At 43.6% G+C, this 24,648-nt stretch overlaps 1 protein-coding gene across 3 annotated transcripts in view; it reads right to left on the bottom strand.

The window, feature by feature from the left end:
- Positions 1 to 24,648, bottom strand: part of DENND2B (DENN domain containing 2B) — a 154,084-nt gene that overhangs the window by 9,510 nt on the left and 119,926 nt on the right. For all 3 annotated transcript variants that reach the window (XM_030950093.1, XM_030950092.1, XM_030950094.1), the window contains 3 exons: positions 19,587 to 19,664; positions 16,694 to 16,834; positions 13,214 to 13,362 (listed from right to left, as the gene is read on the bottom strand). In XM_030950093.1, coding sequence (XP_030805953.1) covers positions 13,214 to 13,362; positions 16,694 to 16,834; positions 19,587 to 19,664 — 368 coding nt within the window. The remainder of the gene's footprint in view (positions 1 to 13,213; positions 13,363 to 16,693; positions 16,835 to 19,586; positions 19,665 to 24,648) is intronic.

Genomic DNA, 24,648 nt, shown 5'->3' with positions numbered 1-24,648 from the left:
ACACCATTCAAGTCTACATCAAAAAGCAAATCACTGTGACTTATCAAGAACCTTTTCTGTCCTTTAGATAGGGAGAAAGTCTGGTAGCAATTTCTGGGTTGGCAAACCAACAAATAACCCCAAGCTTAGGCTGTATCCATATCTTATCACAGCACAATTAGCACACTCTGAGAAGGACAAGCTGTTGCAGGGGATGGACACTGCCCTGGCTGGGATGTCAGTGGTGGCTGTGCTTGTTTCAAGGACTGTGCCTTGTTGCACACTGCAAGTCACCAACTCTCTCAAACTGCTAAAGTCACATTCAGTTACACTTTCTACTCTCAATGGAAATATTCCACAAATACCCTTGATAAGTCTATTTTCTTTCTAACAATAGCCAACAGTCATATTCCTTCCTGCTTCTCCCTCCACACCTAGAACTTCTCACAGGCCCAAGGCAGCTTCACACACTGAGCATCTCCCAAATCCAGGATTAAGCCTCTAGCACAGACAACCACTTGCTGGATTGGCTCCCTGATGCCACCTCACTATTGACCTGCACCTCCACAGTCAGTTTGGTATTTGCATTGAAGGAGAAGGCAAGAATATCCCTTTCCTTCCTCCACCTCCCCTGAGGGACAGACAAGCTTCCTCAGCCAGGAGAGGAGGGAGGCACCCCTCACATGCAGGGCCAAGCCACCCAGCAGCTCTGTCACCCCAGGCTGGTGCCAGCTCTGAGCTGTGCCAGTGCTCTGGACCGTGCCCTGGACTGGGACCAACTCACCCAATCTGGGCTCCCTGCTTCCTCACATTGAGAAACACAGCCAAAAACGTAAATTCACAAAAAAGTGTTTCCACTGTTTACTTTTCCACAACCTTTTTATGTTCCTCATCTCTCCCTGCTGATTAAATGATGTTGCCCTGCCCACATTTGCTGAAGTCTTTCATCTGCCCTGTTGACACATTCATGCTGAGCCCACAAGCACTTTGAGACTGAGTTACCTCCTGACACACATCCCTTGTCTGCTCAGGAGAGCTTCCTCCCACCTGAGGCTGGAGTCTGGAGGCTCTGTCCTTCCTAGGTGTAATCCCTTGACTCACATGGGTATTACACACCAGCATGTCTCCTCACCACAGGCCACGGTCCTGCTTTTCTGGGACAGCTCCCACCCTTGGGCCACTGATGAACTGTGTAGCGAAAGCAGATCCCTGATACTTCCCTTCTAGATCCTTCCATGCCTCTCCTGATCCTGGATTAACTCCAGTCTCTGACAGAGACAGAGGTCTGTGACAACTCTGCAAGATGAAACAGTCTGAAAGGTTTGCAGAGGACTCTAAAGGACTCTGGGGAGAGGCTACAGGCCAAGGCTCAGCCCATCTCCCCTCCAGCACATACAGGCTGCAGAGGTGGAAAGGACAAAGCAGAAAACTTGAAAAGCATCAAGTAAAGAGCAAGTGCAAGTAAAAACCGTGGTAGCCTGATAGACTTTGGGTGGAGATGGAGTGCAGGCAGCACTGCTGTTGCTGTGCTGGCAGTAATTCAGAGCAGTACTGTGCTGTGCCAGATACAGTGCACTCTAAGGCTCTGACAAAATAAAGGTTTCTCTGGATGCATAAGAATAAATAAGAGCAGCATTATTAATCAGGTTGATAAGACTAAGTAATAACAAGACATAAATGAAAACTTCTAAGTGTCAGAAGTGACAGTCTCCAAACTCCAGCTGGCTGCAGTGAGCTCCTGCAGGTCAGCTTTTGAAGTGAGCCCTTGAGGATGCCTGGCCCTGGAAAAGCTGCCTGACAATGGGGACATGTTACTGCTTTCTCTGTGCTCCAGAGTGTGGGTGCTCAGCTCCAGGACTCCCCCTGATCTCCAGATGTTCTGCTCCTGAGGCCCCCTGAGCCCCCACATCAATGGTTTGTCCTTCATTCTGGGGTTCTGTGCCGTGAGAACACATTTTTTGTTAACCCACATACCACCAACTACTCCCCAAAAAGGGCAGAGAGGAATAAAATAAGAACCCAAGAGTTCATTTGCTGTAATGGTGCAGGATATCTCCAGTTTTCCAGCCAGTATAAAACCATCAGACATGACAAACACAAATTCTTCCTACACAAAATCATTGCTGTTTCTCTGTTACCACTGCTAGGATGTTTAATAGGGAAAAAATCTTCAATTCCTGTCTTTTGACTCAAATCAAAGAAATGGCATGCTTTTGCAGCTTTTTGAACAAGAACTAACCCTTAAGGCCTGCAGTTCCTGGTGGCTGTGGGATACCTCCCTATTTGTAGGATTTCTTGCATTTGTAAGGCACTAATTTCACATGATATGGATTCAAAATTTGGCTTGTTTTCAGTGATGTTTTTGAGCTTGTGTGTCTGCCTCTGGATAACCATTTTGGTTTCCAATTTAAAGCAAAGATCTATAGAATCAAAATAATTCAGGTAGGAAGAAACCTCAGGAGATCAACTGATCCAATTCCCCTTTGATATCAGATCAGTTTATTTCCAAAACCAAATGTAATTATACATTATTTTGTTATATTAAACATCTTTGCTGCACTTTTTTGTGAAGGAGGTAGTGCCCTGTGTGCCAAGGACTTCTACCTAGTGATTTCTAAACTCACTCTGATTTGGCTATGTTAGAAGCCATCTTAAAAAATATTTTTGTGCATACCAAAAAGAGCCTTATTTAGCTGCTGATTTCTTCAGAATAAATTGTTAGCACTAAGCAAAACCTCCTTCTGTAGCCTTGGGCTACACTGAGAAATGAAGGCTCCTCTGGAGAAAGAGATCATCTTCTTCCTGCAAGGAACCTGAGGGGAGGGAAGAGCAGAAAAGGAAAGGAAGGCAGGGAAGAGGCTGAACAAAATGCAAGAAGGTAAAATTAAGATGTGGGAGGTAGAACTGGGAGGGGAGGGAGACAAAATGAACCTGATGAGCAGGTGAAAAGGAAACTGAGGGCAAAGGGGGTGGGATGCAAAATGAAGGGACAAGACAGTGACTGGCTGGGCTGAACAATGCAAGGACCAGGGAAAACCATTCAATATGAACATGACTAAAGCTGTCACACACATGCAGCCAAATTACAAGGTCCCAAGGTGAAACTGGTTCCTCCCTGTTGCTACAGACAGATGGAAGGAGGTGGGGCTGTCTGATGCCACTTGTCCCTCCTCTGTCAGTACCAGAGATGCTGAGAGGGGCAGCAGCTGCAGGAGGGAAGGTCACACACCAGGACAGCTGAAGGTGACAGAAGCTCAAAGGCCACTGGTGGCACAGATGGAAATCAAATACAACCAGTGCTCTACGCTTCAGCCACTGCTGCTAAGCAGAGAGACACAAACCCACAGTTTCATCAGGAATAACTCTCAAACTGAAAAGTTTCTTCCACAACAAATACATTTACCTGTCCCTGAGAGGAAAAAGATAATGACCAATACAAACATCAGAATTTGGGCTTAACATATTGTTTTAACTCAAATTAATTCTAATCCAGTAAATTATCTGGGCACGAATAAAATAATTATTTCCAATGATTACAGAGCAGTAGGAGTTACAATCAGGTCATGCCTCATCTCATGAATTTAAGCATGAGGGGACAGGCAAATTTAGGTTGTTTTAGGCTTTGATTCAACACAGTATTTCAGCAGAAGCTTCAGCTTTAATTTACTTTCACTGTGCTGAAATACTTTGCTGAAATAAAGCCTCAAAGACCTTTATTTTCCCACTTCTGTTTTAATCAGACCAGCCCTCAAGGCATAATAACACCTTCTGAACCACAAGTTCCCTCACTGCTGTGGGAGAAGCTGCTGCAAAGGCTGCCTCTCATCAGCAAGACATGTTGAAGCTTTGGAAATTTGAATAATTTTTTACTTTTCTAGAAGCCCTTCAGGGGCTGGGCAAACTACAGAGGTTCCTTCAAGCCTTTCTAAGGTGGTTTGGAACTAGAGACTGTAATTTTGAAGCTAATAAATATTGTAGTTTCATGTTAATGTATTATTAATACATTTTTTAATTTTAAGAATATAATTTATTTTTAAAGTCAAAGAATTAGATTTTAACGTCCTGGATTGAGAATTCCCTGTGGCAGAATCCTTCTGTAAAGGGTCCAACTCTGTGTAGGGGTACACAGGGAGGAGGACTCCCCTGCTGCTGCCAAACACTTCTCCTCACCTGACCTTCAAGTGAATCTGTAAAAATCTGGGTGTCTGCAGGAAGTTTAGGATGGAGTGGTTGCAGGAGTGACCTAAAAGAGAGCTCTGAATTTCCTGTTAATAAATCTGATTTCTCTACACTAATCAATAAGATGTTTGAAATCAAAATAGAGGGTTCATATTACATGGAAAATTGCACAAGTTTGGGCTGTAAAAGCCACAGTAATATTTTGCATTGTGATTTATTTTATACAGCAAACACTTAGCAAGAGGTGAATTAGGAGTCACCACCTGAGGTCTTTAGTAGTTGGCCTAAAGTATGCAGCTAATTTGTATCTCTGATCAGTACCCAATATCCTTCTTTTCAGGAAACACAGACAAATTTGTGCATATTTTAGGTTGCTTTTCTCCTGATGGCACAGGAGACCCACCAATGCAAGGCTGTGCTCCTAGTGTTTGAAAAAAATTAGGAATTCTCCAGTGTAAATGTGATGCTGAATGGGAACACATACAGTCCATGTGAGGGTCAAATTCAGCAGCCAGTTCTGAACATTTCACAACTGAATCATCATACACACTGCAAGAATTATTGCTACAGTGAACCTCTGGCACAGGGGAAGGAGCTCCCCAAAGCACAAAGAGCAGATCTCCCTGTCTGTCATGGGCTGGAACATCTCTCACCCAGACCTAACAAAAATCCACATGTTCTACCAGCAGTGAGGCAACAGCTCAGTCCAGAAGCAGGTGAAAACCCCTCACTCTGCACAGGAGCTGGACAAAGCAGGAACCTTGCTCAGCAAGTGAACACTTGCTGGGGTGAGTGATTGCTTTGCCAAGGCAGCAGTGCTGCCCTGGCTCCCTGTGCCCTCAGCCTCCAGGTCCATCCACACTCCCCCCACCCAGCAAGCAGCAGACTGATGCAGAAGTGAGAACCAAACTTTGCTTGTGCCAGGGTGAAGGGCAGAGTCCAACCACGGTGGCTTCCCTAATTTGAATGCTGACATATTTGCTGCAAGTGACCTCTGTGATATCTCATGGAATGCAAACAAATGATAACACTGGCAGGGAGAGGGGGGCACTGAGACTGAGGAGGAAATGCATAGTTTCCACATCACATCAGGCCAATTATCAGTTATTGTCCTTTCCAAAAATCCTTTAACTATGCTTACAGCTCCAAAAGTGAAGCTGTTTAACCTTCACACCACTCAAATGGCACTTCTGGCCCATGCAAAGGAGCTAAACCCAAACCCAAGCCTTCTCTTACAAGCAACAAGTCACACTTCAGGTTTTATGTGGTGCTTCCTACAGGGCAGCAGGAGAACAGCCAAGCTTGTAAACCTCTCAGAAAGGAATCCCAGTATGTCCTCACCTGTCTGGCAAAAGCAGTGCTGCAGTTCCTTATCAGTGGGCCACCAGTGATGCACTTAACTTTGGGACAGGTCCAGTGACTACTGAAGGTGAGTTATGGAGAGCACAGGCAGCAATGCCTTTGTGCTATTGATGATTCCTAGGAGGAGATTTTTTTATGATGAACTAAAGGTTACAACGCTGTTTCTGCAATTGTTTTCCCTGACTTTGATTCATGGAGCCATGGTTTGCCTCACTGCAGTGCCAGTCAGCACAGTTCATGGAGCAGACTTGCCCAACATTTTGTGTCATCATCGGGTTCCTTTTCTAGTCCCTCCTTCTTGTCCTTGACAGAAAACTGAGTGGGTAACATCTTCGTTGATAAACTCTTGTCTGGCCACATGCCCTTCAACTTTAGTGTGCACCATCCTCTCCTGGTTTGGGCTGTTTTACCCCCCCAGCATGGATCCATCACTGACACTGAACGTGTTCCCACAGCTTCACAGAGATGGACACCATGGGAGATGATGTGCCCTCAGAGGTTCTTTTTTTAAAGCCAGTGGATTTTTCAGTCACATAAAGTAATTCAGATTTTCAATGTTTGATAATTAAACAACTCACTAGTACATATAAAAGAAGGAGTAAGTGCAGATTCATTCTGACTATACAGGAGGCTATCTTTTTTGTTTTCATCCAAATTTTGCAAAAATCTCCAAAAATTACATAATTTGCCAGATTTTAGTTCAGTAAGAGCTGCATTTTCAGAACCAGCCCCCCATTTTGGGAATACCTGAGTGACAGTGTGGGGTCCCACAGATAACCTACAGAGCACAATGCTGGCTCAGGCAAAGACCAGGGCTGCATCCCATGGAGCTGAGAGCTGCCAAGCAGAGAACCCTGTTAGGAGAGCCCTCCCTCTCTCAGAGAGTAGCTTTGAAGTACTTAATTTAAAAGAAAGCAGAGAAGAGTTGATTAAAGGGGATTGTGGCATTAACAAAGGCTTTATTTTTTGCTCCTGTAATACTTGTGTAAGCGAGGGCACATGAAAGCCCTTGGAGAAAGAGACATGCAAATTGCCCTACAGAATGAGGACTTGCCTTTTCAAGAAAATGGAATTTGGGGAAAAAAGTCATTGCTTTGACACATCAGCTACCTGCCCAAGCTTTGTCAGGTGGTTGCAAGAAAAAACAAACCAAACATTTCCAAGTGTGAAGTTATCCTTTGTATCCACAGAGTTCTCCCATCCCTTTCCTGCAGGACAATTTGTTAGCATGAATCCAGAACAAAAGTGTCTCAGAGCAGGTGCTCCAGAGGAGAGTCACCTTCTTGTTCTTTCCACACTGGGACCTTTGCCAGTCCTTGCTCACACTGAGGGTTTCAGATTCCCAGGCCACAACTCCATTGTTAACAGCAGGACAGCTGTAAAGCAGGGTGAAGTATTTTTCTAGGTAGTAACCAACAAGGAAAGGAACAATCTCCCCCTAATCTATCTCATTTAGAAGCTGAAAAGAGGGAATCTAAATCCTCTTGCAAGGAGCAAAAAGTCAAGTTGGGAAGATGTTGCAATTTACTGCCACATTGTGCCAATAAGCAATCCAGAAGGGAATTACCAAGCAGCAGGGTTGTCTTTGTATCCCATTTCCTTTCATGGGGAAGGGACAGAATTTTTTTTGCACAAATTGAAAGTGGAAAAATTATGTTTTCCCACTATAGAGCATTGGCCAAAGCTTGGAGTGACATAAATAAATACCACTGGAAAGCAGGGGAGGAGGGAAGGAAAAAAAGAAAAATTATACAAGCTGTACCCTTCTTGGGACATGGCATATTAAAAATGCCATTGGAGTTTACTGCACATTAAAAATGTCACCATTAGGTTGTGGGATATTAAACAAGCCAGAGACTTTGAATGTTCATTTTGTATCTTGGTCTGTCCCTTTTGCCTGACACACATTTTCCTACTATCCATGTACAGCTGCTTTGTTGGCATCAGCCATCACACAATCTAAGTGCTGGAGAAAGTAATCCAAGTGGTAAAAAATGTAAATTACTTCTTGAGAAGAGGGAGAAAAGTGCAAAATTTCTCTCAAGAATCTTGGAGACAGCTCTGCTAGCCCCCTGAGCAGGGGCTGGTCTGGCTCTCACTGGAGGAAACAAACTTTCAGGTTACATACATAAGAAATGGATGTTTTTGCTGTAAATTCTGTCTACATTGGATAATTATACAAGGGCTCCTTCCTTCCCCTGCAGAAATTAGTGAAAGAAATTCTCTAGCTTATCTTCAGCATATCAGACCAGACAAGCACAATAATCCTGACAGTATTAAGATAGCACTTCAAGTTCTTTGGATAAAAATACACCAGAAGAAATGTCAGCCATCCATACTTCTCCTGGGTTTAGAGAGAAGATCTGTGAGCTATTACACATTCCACAGGTGCAGCAGTCTGCATCTCCAAACATCATCTTTCAATGCACAGTTGATAATTAAAGGACTACCAAGACCCTGTAGCCTGTGCTCAGAAATGGTACAGACCAGTCAGAGACTGACAGCAGTAAATTCTCCCTCATAAGCTGGTTTCTGGCATGTATTTTTTGTCAAATTTCTCTCACCTTTGTTTTGCTGGTGATGGGGAAAGTAAAGGAAGTCTTTATTGCTGGCCAAAGCTCACATCTATTTACCTCTCTATTAGCACACCTCTCTGTGCTAATACAAGTGTTTTTATCTTTTAAGCTGCAGGTTGGCAGACTTTACAAGTGCTACAAGACGACAACTACTGGAAAGGAGCTTTCCCAGGCAGTTGGTGAAGCTGTTCAGACCTGTCATGGCCATGATTCATTTGTAAGAATTAAATCCTACTTTTGTTAATAAAAAGGAACAATAAAGAAATAAAGAATGAGCTTGCATTTTAGTAATCTGCCCCAGAAATTAGCTTTTCTTTCTTTTCCACTTGACCTTACTACTGGACTGAGGAGCTATGATTTACTACTAAAACACTGCCACTTATCTCTTATTTAAGTTTGCATATTTTAACTTGAGCTACATGATCATGCTATGATTTTGGCTGCTAGGTTAAAGGATGTTTTTTAGGTAGGCACCAGGAAATGGGGACCAGGCTACCTCTCAGCTCTTGCTGCCAGTTTCTAGCCTGGCCCCAAAACAACAGATTCAAACATGAGGAGAGGCATCACCACTCCCTGAACATCCTGGGCAGAGCAGAGCCAGCCCTGAGCTGTGTCTGTGCGTGAGAATGGGAAACACTGCTGTGTTCTGAAAGCCTTTGCCCTTGAACACAAGAACACTCTGCTCCTCCTTTGCTCCAGAGTTAACAGAGACATGCCTGTGGGATGACTTCCCCACTATTTACATATTTCTGCTCTGTCCTGTATTAGTCAGTGTTTCTGTCTCCAGCCTGTAACCTTTGGTCAGGTCTGGGATCTGCCTGGACTTTCTACAGTTGGGCTGGAAGAGAGATTCCTCCTGCAGTTCCAAATACTGTGGGGAGCAGCAGGGTTAGGGTTTTCTCCCTGAGGCCCATGCTCCTGCTTCACTGAGAAGTAGCTGAAATACCTCATATAAAATCAAAATTCACAACAATGAGAAGCTGTTTTGTCTTTTACAAGAGCAGAGGCTCTATAGAAGCATTTCACAGCCCCAAAAGTTTTCAAAAGAAGAATATGGGAGGATTTGGATCCACAGCAAAAAACAAACCTCATCCAAACACTCCCACTGCCTGTGGCTGGCATTGGACTGGACCCATATGTGAAATGTAAGCAAAATATCCTCAGAGTCCTTCCCAATATAGTGGATTACAGCAAGTATAAAAAATGGGGTTATAACAAAAGGGCATTGCTACGTCCAGGGCCTTCCCTTCCCCTCTCCAGACATTCAGGGGGAAAGGCAAAGAGACTGTTCTCCCACACATGGATACATCACCTCCTCAGCAAACATCTCCACAAATTTGTTTCCCCAGCAGAAAACTAAAACAAGCAGAGAAATGTTCTTCTTCCAATGTTTGCTTTCTATTTATTTTCTGTTGCTACCTTTGTGCCTGCAGCAAGGTCAATGTTCCTGAGCCCCAGGCCCCACTGGTTTTGCATCTGCTGCCTCTCAAACCCCAGAGGATGGCACAGGAGCAGCCCCCCTTTGCAGCTGGCAGGCACAGGACTATTCCAGAGTTGGGGCGAACAGGCAGAATGTCGGGAACATAAACAGGGGTTCCCAGTGGGACAGAGATTAGAGCTGGCATGAGGCATATCACATCAGCTGTGCTTTCAGCAGATTTTTAAGGAATTGGAGCCTTAAGTTTCCTTTTAAAAAGCTGTGATATTATTCTTATTATTCCAAGTTTCTTTATCATTATTTTTGTTTCCTGTTGTCTGCTCCACTGTTCACAGAAAGCAAAATTCTGAAAGGTCGCTGGCAGATTCACATTCATTTTTGAAGGTGAGCAAATAGCTGCAGGGATTTATTCACCCAATTTCAAGCAGAAAAAATACATAATCAACTTACTGGGGGGAAATATACCCAAACCTAACTGCATGTATCTAACTAGGGCAACCTCACAGTGCTGTCATTCAGAACTTTGCTGTTGTTTCCTCTCTACTTGGGAGCATCACTCTCTGTGTTAACAAACAATCTCTTCCTGCAAAGATCAAGGACTTTAAATATTGGCACATTCTGGGCACTATAAGAACCATAAATAACAACTTACTGAATGAATCTCACTTCACCAGGCATGACTTTCCCAGGCTTGTATAATGTGTGAAATCATTTATTGCTGGAAACAGGCAGCCACAAAAGCCCACTGCATCTTATTGTTTGAAGCCTGAAGCCCAACATCATTTATTTCTAAGCTAGTTTTTGGGTACACACAGAAATCAAACCCTTGTAAAATCATTTTAATTTCCTGCTCTGATTCTTTGGGCACAGAGTGGGCCTGTGAGATATTTAGCTTCTCTTTTTTCCCCATATTACTGGTAAACTCCAGTTTCAGCCAGGATGCCCATAAACAAAACTCATGTCAGACAAGGCAAAGGTTCCAAGAAGACAGTTACTAGCTCAAAGCCAGAGTGTTTCATTTTAGACTTCATCCCTATTTAAACCATGAAAATCTCAGTAAGTATTGAATTTAAATCCACTGTCACTTTCTCCAGGCTCTTGTCAAAGGACTCATTATTAGTTTCTGGTTTACAGTACCTCCTAGATCCCCATGCTGAGAGGGACCACACTGCACAAAGCAGAGCTGCTGCACACACAGAGCAGGAAGTGGTCTCCATCCCAGAGTGTTTGGGATCCCAGACAGAGCAGACAAAGGATAAGAAAGAGGTGCTATGTTTCCAGCATGTGACACTCAGCAGGTCAGAGGGTCGGAAGGATAGCTCAGGATCCACAAGTCAGCATGCAGAACCTTATCTACCACATCAGATTTTGTCATCCTCTTATCAAATGAAACCAAGTATATGCATGCAATAAAGGGCACATGTGGCTATAGTAAAGCATATGAATATAAACCCCTCTTGTAAGAAAGGTTCTGCCCCTTCTTACAGGAGCATGCACAAAACCTCCCAAGCCTCTCAGATCCATCTGAATCCTCTCTTTTCTCCTATGTTGTGGCCCTTATCCCATGGCCCTCTCTCACACAGAAACAACAGCTCACTGGAGATCAGTTTCTGCAGAAGACTACAGTGTAGGGATATGTGTTTACCAAAAGGGATCTTTATAATTTCTGGTTCCTGTTGGTCCTGGTGCCCTATTTCTGTGTGCCAAAGGGTGAGCAGCACACTGCCTGTAAGCAGAACTCTTATTCCATGCTCCAAGGCCTGTGGGACTAGGCAGCTACCAAGAGAAAGGTAATTGCACAGGCAAGCCTGAACTTCCAGCCACGGCTGCAATGTATAAAAGCCTGATAAAGTCCTGGGTTACCACAAGCCCTCACTATCAGCAACACGACTGTTTTCCATGCCAAGCTACCCTGAGCCTGTCAAAGTAGGTTTAATTGTTGATTTTCCCTGGACAGTGCCCAGGGCACTATATGACATTGGCTAGGCCAGCTGTCCCAGGGAGATGTTCCAGGGAATAGCTACTGTCTGTCTCATCTCTCATGGCTGAGGATCTTTCCCACAGCAAGCCATCCCTGCAGGACTGTGCCTGTGGTCCACAGAGCACTACAGAGGAGCAACTGGGAACTCCAGAGCAGAGCAGCAGCTGGCAGCAGCACAGCAGAGCCCTCACTTTTGCTGTACCACTTCTGAGAGTTTCCACTCAGATCACTATGCCATTGGAAGGAATGCAGACCTGTGTCAATCTGAATTACAGTCAGACTTGTGGGTGCTGAAAGAATGGCAAAACAGAAACAGAATGAGGTGAGTAAACATGCTGTAGGAAAAGTCAGAAGGAACACACCAACAGTATTTCTAAAGCTACCTGCTCCAATATTCATGGTGTAGTACTCATATATCTACTAAAGTACTGCAGAAACCCCGGACTAGTTACACAATTCTCATCACAGGCTTATGTGAAATTAAGGCATCCCAAATGGTCATTTAAACCAAGGGTTACTGACAAGAGAAGGGACGAAATAAAATGTTCCTGTTGTTCTAGACACAAAAAAGACTACTAAGGAAGTAACTTTATAACCTGAGAAGGGTCTGCAGCTTTAAGAAATTCTCCCCTAAAGGTTGTAAAGCTTTTACTATGCAAAGTATTTTTGCTATTATATACACTGGCGGCCACTAAGTGTAGCTATTGTTTCTGGCGGTCATTCAGAGGAGGTCAGGACTGATAAAATGTTTAGCAGAGTTTGTTTGGGTAGATCCATCTGTGTTTTTAACCTCCCATACAGCCTCTGGTGTCCTTTTAAAAGATGCTGGATGTTCCTGAGTCTAATAAATTACAGGCTTTACTTTTATTTGCCATTTTTTATTATGTATCATGCCACAGAAAAGATGTCTTCTTTACATTACCCACACTTTTCTGTATGGATTACAGAAGCATCTGAAAAATAGGATGTTTCTTTGCTGTGGGGCAGGGGTGCAGCTTACACAGAGCTCCCATTTCCTTGGGAAAGGCCATGTGGAGATGTGGCCTGTTGCTCTCAGTCCTTACACCTTGGGATGAGTCCATGCTTCAGAGGAACAAAGAGGGGAGATTGCATCAAAAGGCAGGGAAGCAAAAGGTGTGTTCAGAGGTTCTAGCAAGGAGCCCAAGGTGGAGCTTCCAAAAGGAAATGTTTTCAGGTCACATGAGCACCAGGAAAAATATCCTAAATAGTTGAGAAGCACTGAGATAGCAGTTTAACACTCCCACTGGCTGGGTTTGGTAGGGCAGGAATTGAAACAGCCCCAACATAAAGTCTCAGTATTGCACAGAGCAAATCAGGGGAGCTCTCAGCACCCCACTTCCCTGCCTGCCTGCACTGCATAAGCACAAGGTAAAGCACCTTAGAGACAACCTCTGCTACTCATTATGTGTACTCTGTGTCCAAAACCTGACAGAAACATTGCTGGCACTACACTGTGTCAAAATGCTGTGCAAACATTTGCTGACTGTAAAGAAGGTGAGAAGTTTTATCGTCACTTTACAAGTGGGAAAGGCAGAACACCCATGGATGTAAAAAGACATTTAAATCCTTCAGAGAAGATCCTGACATCTGAAAACCATTCAGTACATCTCCTAAAGCCTTTCGCATCCAGAGGCAACACTGTCCTGCACGTGTGCTTCAGGTGCCTGCAGCACTCACCTGAGCTTGTCGGCCACGAAGATGACGCGGCGCTCGAGCAGGAGCGAGGCGAAGATGCGGATGATCTGCCGCACGCTCAGGCACCTGAAGAGACACTCGAAGTCCACGTGCTCCAGGCGGGAGTCCATGGGCCTCCGCAGCTCGATGACCTGCACACAGCCAGCAACAGCGGGGTCAGCACTGCCAGCAGCTTGCAGCCAGCCCGGCCCTGCAGGGTAGCCACGTTTCACAGAGAAAAGCAAGGCACAGTTCTTCCCAAGACTATTTCTGAGATTCACACTCTCCGAAACTCAGAGAAAGAAAAAACAATTCTTAGCTCATTTACTGCTCCTGTGTTGTTCACAAGTGGAATGCATCGTGGAAGATTGTTTACCTGAAGGGAATTGATAACTGGATTCTTGTGTGAGTGCTTTGATTCACTGACCAGTCAAATCCAGGTGTGTGTGTGCCGGGACTGTCAGGTGACAGTCACGAGATTCTGTGCAGCAGAGTGCAGTTGAGTGCTTGGCAGATTCAGTTTAGATATGATGTAATGTAATATAATATAGAATAATATAGTATAATAAAGTAATTAATTAGCCTTCTGATAAGATGGAGTCGTCCTCATCATTGCTCTCCTTCGTCAGGGGTGAAAATATCTACTATACTGCAGCACTGCCCCGGGCCTGAGGGGACACACAGTGCCCCAGCCCCTCGTGTGCAGGCACAGAAAAACGGTGTATTGCACAATTCCTGGCATGCCATTCTTCCCAGAATACAGCTGTGTTCACTGTCTGCTGTCATCTCCAAGGGAAGCATAATTCCCCCTTCCAAACATTCTGTAAGGGATGTAAAGCTTGGCTGAGTTGAGAGTATGAAGCAAGTAACAATCAAACACTGGAGATGGATGTTTACAGGGTTGAAACAGCCATAAAGTCAAGGTAAATTGGGTTCTGAACTTGGCTAACAATTCATATTAACATCTAGATAGGAGCCTGGGACTCAACTAAAAGGCCAGGAAGACTTTGAACCCAATTTACTTCATTTCCACTCTTCTGTAATGTGTAATTCACTAGATAATGCTTAAAATCTGTGTCTTTTTATATAAGGATACATACATATATATACTTAACTGGGGAGTCAGGACATGGTCTTAGAAGGTGAGTTGTGACATCCCTTTACAGTCTAATTTTCATACTTCATCCATGACCTCTGGCCCTCTCCTTCCTTTTCTCAAATGCCTTTTCCTTGATTCCTTTATTATATCTTCCTTTTACTCTGCAATTGACAGGTTCAGATGTGGAACTTGAAGGCAGAGGACAGAAAAAAGAAGAGGGAAAAATAACATGAAGAAGAGAGTAACAGAAGGAGAAAAATATGAAGCACAAGACAGCAAATGATCGACTATTGAGGAATTTGAGGAAACAGAAAGGGAAAGGGAAGAAGCTGGCCAACTTGAAGCCATGTTGAAATCTCTGAATATATACTAACAGGAACATGCATGCACCTTCTTTCCGTATGTCAAAAAATCACCATCACTTTATTGCTTTAGACTAGTTTTATGTTTTCATGCACCTGACAGCACATTCCACAAGCTGACTGGATCCGGTTTTAACTGGAGGAGCCTTTACAGAATTCCTCACAAACACTGTTTTAAGGATATGCTCAAGATCACAGGATAATGTAAACAAAATAAGTTCATATCAGTTTAGTTGTGATATTGTTTGTGATCAGTAACACACAACTGTAAAAAGAAAGCCCCTCTTAGAACAGTATGTTTCAAATCAAATAGATTTGATTTTTTTAAGCCTGAAATATAGGAACAGTGTGATGCACGGACACCCATCACTCAGCTGCTGCATCAAACAACAGCAGCAAGAAACAAATTGTGGAGTGACTGTACCAGGAATGGCTCTTTGGAAATGCTGCCTAACTCTTCCTGACAATCAGAAAAGGTGCCCACTTCCATTCCTTCCAATCCTTGCACTGGGATGGCAAGCTCAAATCAAGTGCGTGTGCCAAATCAGGAGAGGCTGATTCTACTGCAAACCTGCCAATATGAAAATCTTGCTGCAGGGTAGGATGCAATGCAAGTTATGGCAGCTTTTACAAATACCAGGGATGTTTTCTGCTGCCTGGCAAAGCCTGCTGCCTCAATCTGCTCATCACAAAGAAATACACTGTCTGCTTCCCAATTAATCACCATCTTTGTTTAGGCAAGAGGAGCCACAATGGAAGGATAAGATTCTGTTTCTAATTAAGCCAGTGCATTCCACTTAAATAACGAGTTTGTACTAGCACAACAGAGAGCAAAGCTCAGCCAGAAGAGAATTGTTTGTTTGTTGGAATTATCTCAATATTTTTCTCTGGGAGAGTTCAGAAGCTTGAGCAGAGGATAGAGAAGTTGCAGATTATGGCTCGCAGTTACATTCACACAGAAAAAGCATTGTCAGCTCTTTTCCCTGTTATGCCAATCACCCTTTCAGATGTTGCCTCTCCAGAAGAAAATGCATGTGATTTTAAAATGCCTTGCAAGTCACTTATACAAGGAGTCCTTTACATTTCACACCATACATTACAGACCCACTCCATTGAAGTCAGTGGCGTTACATTTAGAGAAAATGCGATTTAATGCAAAAATAAGAAAGGCACTGTAAAAAAACCCTAAGGGGGTGAAATAACCCTGAAGGGGAGTTTCTTCTCTCTGCTTTCACTAAATGGGACAAATTCTATTCCTGTCTTCAGTAATGAATCCCCTGTATATGCCTGACCATCTGAGTGGAGCTACTCTATTCTTACATAGGGGCATGCAGAGAACAGAATTTGACACGGTAAATGGCTGGCCAGCCCCAAGCTGAAAAAGACTTTTAATCAATACTGCCATTTCCAATAAGGCACATATTGTCTAATTCTAGGCTTCTACCTACCTGAGTCAGGAATAAAAAAAAAGTGGCATCTATTATATGTGCGCACACACACACAAAAAGAGTTTTACATGACATACTTTCCTTTGAGAGCCAGTTTAAAGGTATTTATTACCAAAGAGAGCCATTTAAATGCTGCTGGTCACTCCTACCATGGCCAGGACCAGCAGTAACAAGGTTTGAAATAACAAGCAGCTGCTGAAGTGCTCAGGTACAGACAGCATGGAAAACTCACACTGGCCTGCTATCACTGTGATACAGCCCAGCAGCACTGCAGTCTCTGAGCTGCACACGGCCTGGCACACTGGGACATTTGTGTTGGCTGCTTTTCTTACACACAACTTATTAATAAACATAAAATAATAAATACATAACCATAAATTGGCTTATAATCATCAATGGGAACTAGCATTAGCATGTCCACAGTGGTGCAGCTCATACTCTGCTTATTTTGAGGCTTTGCCACTCCCCAGCCCAGCAGGATCTGTTTGTCTCCTCCTGCTTTTCTTTTGCTATTTTGATACTGCAGTGGCAAAGGGTAAGGCTTTGACTTCTAATGTTTGCAGTTGCTTCTTACCTCATTTCCAGCTCCAGGCAGGAAGGTTTTGACTTTGATTGTCTTTCCAGGTGCAGGAAAAGGAGATTCCATCAGACTTCTCATAAATGGATAAACCAGGGCAGCAGATATTCCCCTTCTCCTTTCAACCTCATCCAGGATCTGGTCCATTAGTAAGACATAAGTGAGAGAAAGACAGAACATGTCAGCATCACATAGACTTTTGAAGCATCCTTTCACCCATGCAATGCCTAAAAATAAGGCAGGTCTAAGTTTATGTCTCCTCTGCCATGTATTTCTTCATTACCAACAATCCATGTTTTTTTGTTACAAAATGAAGCCTGTTTGTGACTGTTATTAACACAGAGGCAAGGAAGAATTAACAAGTCTGGAAAAGAGGAAGAAGACTCAACATGACTAAAGGGATGTATATATTGCTGGGATTATGCCTGAACAACAGGGTGAGCTGAAGGAGAGAAAGATGAAGACAAATCCCATGATCACAGCCCAGGTCAGCATCACATCTCAGTGGTACATCTCGAAATTTATATCAAGGAAAAACTTTCTTCTGCACTGAGCATCTCTTCCATTTCACCTGAGAGGGCAGGAAGAAGTCAGAAAGCAATGCTGCCACCATGACAGCAGGACAGAGCTCCTGAAAGGGTTCCAGCAGTGGCTGTCAAGTCAGAGTCTGTGCTGAGCTGGAGACCACGAGATGCCCCTGAAGCACACCCAACTGTTCACACTGATGCCTGCATTAAAGTCATTTTCTCTTGCTGAAACAGCAGGCAATCTAGTCTTGAAATAAGCAGATGGAACTTCTTAAAGATAGAGGAGACTATAATGTTCTCTCTGGTCACATGGGGCAACATAAATTAGATCACAGCTAAGTTTTCCCACATTAGACTGAGCATATAGATGATAAAGCTAAAGAAGACAGAAAGCAAAGTTCAAAGCAGTTGGTGGTTTGCCCTGCAATGGTGATCCTTTAACCACCACTCCAGAGCAAAAGGCCATACAAGAGTTAGTGGGCCTGAGCCAGACATTTTCTCTTGTTTCTCTTGGAAATGATTTTCACTGAAGCAGAACATTAAAATACACTTACGCACAAGCTGGTGACCTGTAAGGAGAGCTGGTGACACCAAATGCCAACAGAGGCATTCACTGGTGCATGGTTTCCCCTTCATCCCTGTGACATAATGAAGGCCTAACTAAAGCAAAGCTGGCCCTGTGTAAATAACTTCCATTCCAGTCCTTGGAAGTGGCAGATAACCATAAATGAGGCCATGGATTTCACTCTTGATGTAATTTGCAGCACAGCCATCCTCAGCAAACAAAACCAGTGGGAAGCAGCAATGAAGCAGGGCTGTGCCCCAGGTCCCTTGCTGCTCCTGCACACTGCCAGCACGCAGTTGTGTTCCTGCAGCCACAGGATTGGCTATTTGATGATTTTGTTGCAGAACTTGGGGTCATGTGTGTGTCATATGCCTGGCTCCAAAGACCTTCACAACGCAAATAAAAGGAGCGTTTAAACCAAATAAAAGTTGAACAGAGATCCCAGGAGATAAAATGGTCAGAAACAGCTGTTGGAACCATGACCAAATGAACTGGCTGGAAGTTAAAATATCTGTGGTTCTCAAGTCTGTCTCAGCAATAGGTATTACAACAGTGAGTGAGCAGGAAAGGCTTTGTGGAAGACAAAGTTATTGAAAGTTATCGGAAATAGGAAAAGAAACATTTTAAACCAGAGGATTTTTTTTGCTTTTGTGATAACTAATATCCAAGATTTAATATCCCACGGTCTTCCATCATTCACAGTGTAAGGCAGAGGCAGCTATTCATTGTATTGAGGGCCAGCTGTCTGACCTTATACCTCAGCTGCAGTGATACTTGGCTGTAAGGAAGATACTTAATTTTTTTTTCCTTCTCCCAGATCTTCCTTTGTAAAATAGAGCACTATCAAAATTAGATAAAAACATAATAGCAAACAAAAAGCCTCATGAGTTCTGTGCACACTACGAATGTGGTGAGCTGGGTGATCCTCCCAGAACAATGCATTCCATTTCACTCACAGATATCTGTGTTTAGATACATATTACATCTAAGAGACACTGTTATAAACCCTTGATTTCAGAGCTTTATGAAAGACATCAGAAGCAAAACTGCAATTAACTATTTGCAACCCAACTGTTGTTCTTCACACAAGGCTTGTGTTAGAAGTTTTATCTAGAAAAACTCAAAACCTGCTTTAAAGATAATATTCTGTATGAATATTACATCATATGAACACTAGAAATTATATGATTTTATTTAACATCAATGATTTACATGCTCTTTTCCACTTTATCCCTATGAAAATTAGCAGGTAAAATCTGTGAAAGTTCTGAGAGATTTCCCATATCTGAAGTGAAAATCTCTGGCAAATTAAAACACCATCAATTAAAACTGGGCCAAGCAAAAGATCATCTGTGCTTTATGCTAGACTCCTTGAGTGAAAAAAATAAAATTGTGACTAGTTTTAAGTGTATAGAATTCACATATCAAATAATCTTTTCTCTCAACCTCATCATTCCACAGAGTGTTGGAGTAAAAGTGGTACTGGCCCATCATCCAAACTGTGGATGCCAAGAATTACAGCTCAGCACAGAACGGCTGTAGAAAACAATGGAAAAAATTTTGGTCAGCCAGATCATACAGACACCCAGATGTTTTCTGAATCAATTTCTGCCTCAGTCACAGAAGTAATAAGACATTCTTTGATGAACCAAATAATAGGGATGGAATATCCAAAACAGCAACTGTAAAACAGTTATCTCCCATCAAAGGAAGGAATTCTTCCAGCCTGGTTCATCACTGCAGATGTGTCTCAGTAAACAATCAAATTAAAACGCAATATTAAAAACTATCTCCTTACCTTAGAAAATAAGTCAAAGCACCCCAGGCGGCTGATGACACAGTAAACTTCAGGTAGGCGTGGGCCTTTTCCATTGGGCTGATAACAGCAAAGAGGAGATGGGAATTACACATTCATGTGGAGCCATGAGGAAATACACTTCTCTCCCTGACCATACAGTTGGCCATCATGTGACATCTCTCACTATTTGCTTCTCCAACAAATAGCTGCTCTTGGAACAGCATCATGTTTCTTCCAAAAGGCAGGAAACTGAAAGGCACAGATAGAGCTTATCCCCTTTGGAAATCACAGCCTGTTGGAGCTGCATCCCAGCCTCATTCCAGCTTGCAGCCATAAAAGCACATGGAACCAGGGCTGTAAGTCATGCCTCTGCTATCTCGGTGCCCTGCTCCTGCTGCAGCACAAGGAGTGGGGCCACCCTGGGGCCGTGTGCTGCAAGAGGAGAACTGCAAAATTAAGGGAGGCCACAATGGCTTTAGGTCCCCACTCCCTCACTCCACGGTGCTCAAAGAGAGCTCAGCCTACAGAAAGGGAGCTCACAACCTAAACAAAGGCAGGCTGTGTGAGTAAACCATTAACTTCCTCGGACCAACTCCTGATAAACATGAAACACACATAACTTAAACTGTGGCAAGTATGAATGAATGATACGCATCTCTCTTACTCCCTCCCCAAGAGAAACTGTGAAGACCATCCTCTATAACCATCCTATATGAGATTAATCCTGGAGAAGCAAATAGTACTTGTTCAGCATGCTGGACTCTGCTACCCTGCCTATTCCACTTTGTCTCTTGTTGGACTCCACTGGTACTCAACTTCCCTGTGGAGTGTTTGAAATTCACATGCCACAGAGATGACAATCAAAAGAAACTGAGGGCTAGCTGTGCTTTTTAAACCTGAATATTGCACTCTAGACTTGGACACTCAGCAGGTGCCTGCCTGTTATAATAAAGATCACAAAAAAAATACCAAAGCTAAGTGAATACAGATGAGTCTATTTCTGGATCCAAACCTGCTCAATACACGTCACATCTCTGAAAAAGCAGAGCCCTTTTTTGTCCATATTAGGTATAAAATCCTTTCTAAAGGCACTGAGTGATTATATCAAGCATGTGGGATTTTGGTTAAAATCATTGTGTCAAATCTGCAGGAATGCCGAAGCCATGCCAGGAGCCTTGGACAGCTCCCAGCCAAGAGCTGTCTCACTGAGTGCCAGTAAAAACATCACATTCCTGGGTCATCTATAAGACCAGAAACAATAACTGCTTAGCACTTACTCCAAGTTTCTCCTTTATGAAATATCATTGCTTTCAAATGTCTTAAAGGCTACACGTCTGTGGGAGCTGGGATTCTTCCCTCGCTGCTCTCACTGTGTAGGACATCCTTTTTTGTTATTTCAGAGAGCTTTTCCTGCAAACACCACAGCCTCACAGATGCACACGCATCAGCTGTAAGAGCAGCAAGCAAAAGCCTTGAGCAGAGCCATTCTGAGGGGCAGAACTTCTCAAATTTATAGCACTGGCAGCCCTTCAAATAACCTCCTCTCTCAGCCATCAGTTTACACCTCACTTTAGACTGATCTAAAACAACCACTGTGCTTTAGTTTGCTACTTCCCTGGGCAAGACCATCCTATGGGACATGCCACTCCTGCCTGGACTCCTCCCTCGTCACTAGGGGACACTGGGGTCTGCCCATCAGGACCAGTGTAACCTCCTCTCTTCCCAAAAGGGAGCTCTCCCAAGTGGCAGGCTGTGCTCTACAAAGTGGCTTGGAGTCATGCTATCCATCCAGGACTCACTCCTGCACACAAAGAATGGGTGCAGATCAGGAAAGCAAAATGCTGAAGTAGCCCAGCTGAGAGGCACCTGAGTGACTCTGCCCTTGTGCACTGCACTGCTCCTGAAAGAAGAGAGATGGAGAGGATGATGGTTTGGTTTTGATTTCCTTTCAATTTGTTCTTGTGGAGCCCAGGATATTTTCAGCCTTAGTCCAGTATCACAAAATGAAAATGCTAATGAATTTTGATGATAACAAGACAGTTTCCTAAAATTATGAACATAAACTGACAAGAACTTGGCTGAGGTGGAGAAACCAAGCTCTGCATCAGGGCTGGCCCACACGTGGCTCAGGACAACCTTTTTTATAGTGAGTTTAATCTGAATATTACTGACTAAAGCCCACTCCAAAATCTTTGGCAGGAAAAACAAGAGGCTTTTGCTCCAAAAACTAAGCCTTCCATTTTTCTCTCTCAAATCTCACCCCCCTGTCCATGTGCTTGGATTCTATGGAGCCTTCAGAGATCTCCTCTCAGTCTGCCATAGCACTGAGCTGTGTGAGGGAAGTGGCCTTTGCAAAGCACAAGCACTAGCCAGTACATCCAGAAACAGAGATATTCCTTAGTGGTGCCAGGAATCAGAACAATTCCAACACTGGGAGGTTAAAATCAGTTTCCATGGAGGCTCTTGATTCCTTGTTAGGGCCAATCCAAATTGTGACCATGAGAAAACTGTGGGTGGTGTAAATCCAAAAGCACTTGTTAAAGACTTCTTGTTCTATAAAACATGAACTTTGGGTGCCAGAGCACTCAGTGTACACAGGGCTGTCAAACTGCTTGGGCAAGGGCAGGATGGGAGGGAGCAAGGAGGAAAAGGGCTTTCCAATGAGCTTTTTGCAGCTCCATAAACAGTCTGCATCCCACAAATTTGCTTTCACACTGTACTGAGCGCCCTTCTCCTGCCCCCAGCAAATGCAGGATGTCAGGTTAGTCCCACCTAACAACTGCTTTCCATGTTTTCAGGTACACACTTCACATTCAGGTAGCTGCTCCTCCATGGACTCCTGGGGCTGGCTTGTCTTAGCCTAGAAAAGGGCAGGAGGATCAAATTTTATGTGAGAGGGAAGGGAGGTGTAGGATGAACCAGCCCCTGCAAGGGTGCCCAAATCATCTCTGCTGCTGACACGTGCACTCACTAGAAAAGCTGTTGCAGAATTGCCTTGGAGGTATCAAGATGTAACTGGAAAATTTCATGCTATCTATGGAAATGCAGATTGTCTGCTGTGGGACAATAGGTTACATTCCATCCTAATCCTGTTCCAAAATGAAACAAAACAATATAAATACATTTAAAGGGGATACTGTACAGGATTTGTAGAACAAACAAAACATAATTGTCACTGTATCCCTTGAGGTAGTTTTGGCACACAGACCCCAGAAAAGGTCTGGAAGAATCTGAGATCTGAAGGAAAAAAAGTGGAACAGTTTGTTCATATCACAACACGCCAAAGGAGAGCAAGGCTGACAAAACACAATTGTTTCCTAAATGCAGGAATCTGCACAGCAGACCCTGCAGAAGAGCAGCCAGCCATCCTCACAGGATCAGCCAGCCATGGAGCTTTTGCCAACAAGGCTGCCAAATGCACCAGAAGGTGTGAGACATCTCTTGCTGGGTATTACAAGAGCATCCCCCACCAGGACAGCTGAGGAACATTTTCTAAGGAATTAACCTCGCAGCAGTTGGCTTGGCTTAAAGTGGAGCAGTTTATAAGAATTTTAGGGGGGTTTCATGGCACCCACTAGTGAGGCTGTCCCACCATGCACCAACCTTTGCAGAAGACATGAAATGGTTACACTTCCAAACCCTATGGAAAAGGCACTTCAGGTAAATACCCAGATTCCACATTTCTCCCAGCAGGACAGGAGGAGGTTGCAGTGCCCAAATAAAAGATCTCTGCTACTTTTGCCTTTTCCACAGGAAGAGGAAATGCTGAGGTGTTTTTCTGCAGCTTCCAAAATGCCCTCTGCTTTCTAAGTCCCAGTTTTGCTCTCAGAAGGGCATGGCTGGATCTGCCCCACGAGGGGCACAGCTGGTGAAGTGCACTGGCATCACTCCTTCCTTCCCTTGGCTGAGGAGGCTGTACCAGTAGGATGAGACATGTCAGCTTCTCTGTGCCAGAATCTTCTGGCTTCTCTGTTTGGAATCCAGATTAAGCAACCTGAATTAAGTGATCACCCAAGGTGGCAGCAGCAGATCTACTTTATAACTGGCTTTATAATTATTAGATACATTTAGCAAAGCACTACTTATTTTCCCTTTTTCTTTTTGCTATTTGATTGAGTTTTGCCTTATCCAGTGGAGGATAAAAATCTCCAACGCTGTCTCAAAACACCATTATATAAAAGCATGCACCATTGATTTAATTCTGTTCCTGGTATTTCCTAATATACTCAGCCATCTTTTGCACCAGCTGAAAGTCAGTGTTCTATTTTTCTGTTGTCCTTAATGAAGGGTGAATTTCACTGAGCTTTAAATGAGTAAAAAAAAAACCCATGTTAATGTTTCATTGAAAAACTGATTCAACATTCCTGTGTATAAATCTCTTTTATTGTCACTGGTTATTTCAGTCTCAGCATGGTTCAGGATCAACCATTTGGCATTTCACAGAGGCAAGCTCTGTGCATGATTACAAATGTACTGACATTCTCAGAAAGATAAAAGTCTCAAACCACCTTTACCTGGTAGAGTGAAAACAATCCATAATTTTATTCTAACCAACATTTTCTGAGGTTTTGTTTTTGGGTTTTTTTTTCCAAATAAGACCTTATTATCCTTTTAAATGACAACTCATTAAAAAAATTGATTTGTACTGCTGCCCTATATCTTGTTATGCTTATTTACAGCAGCAAGGATGAATTTAGGTGCTTTCCTTGCTCATCCCTGAGTTACCCCCGACCAGCCCTAGATTTACTGCAGCACAAGCCTTCAGTGACATTTCCTGCCCACACATCAACCTTGTTGTGGCCCACTGTGACACGCTGTTTTATACACAGTGAGTCTCTGTGATGCTACCTATGGCAAACACCACCCTCAGAACTGATAAACAAGTTTTCTGTAATGTTAGCTTAATGAAACTTGTTACAAATAGAGGAACCACACACAGAAAACCTCCCAGACAGCATCTGCAGTCTGTACGCCAGGGGCTCTGCCCCAGACAGAGAGCAGGGGAAGAGCAGGGTCAGGCACAAGCAGCAGTGCAGGACAGAGGGTGCTGTGCCAGTGACAG

The sequence above is a fragment of the Camarhynchus parvulus genome, chromosome 5, assembly GCF_901933205.1.
Source record: "Camarhynchus parvulus chromosome 5, STF_HiC, whole genome shotgun sequence".
In the NCBI taxonomy this organism is placed as follows: Eukaryota; Metazoa; Chordata; class Aves; order Passeriformes; family Thraupidae; genus Camarhynchus; species Camarhynchus parvulus.
Note: the sequence above shows the minus strand (reverse complement) of the source record. Positions and strands in the feature narration are given on the sequence as shown.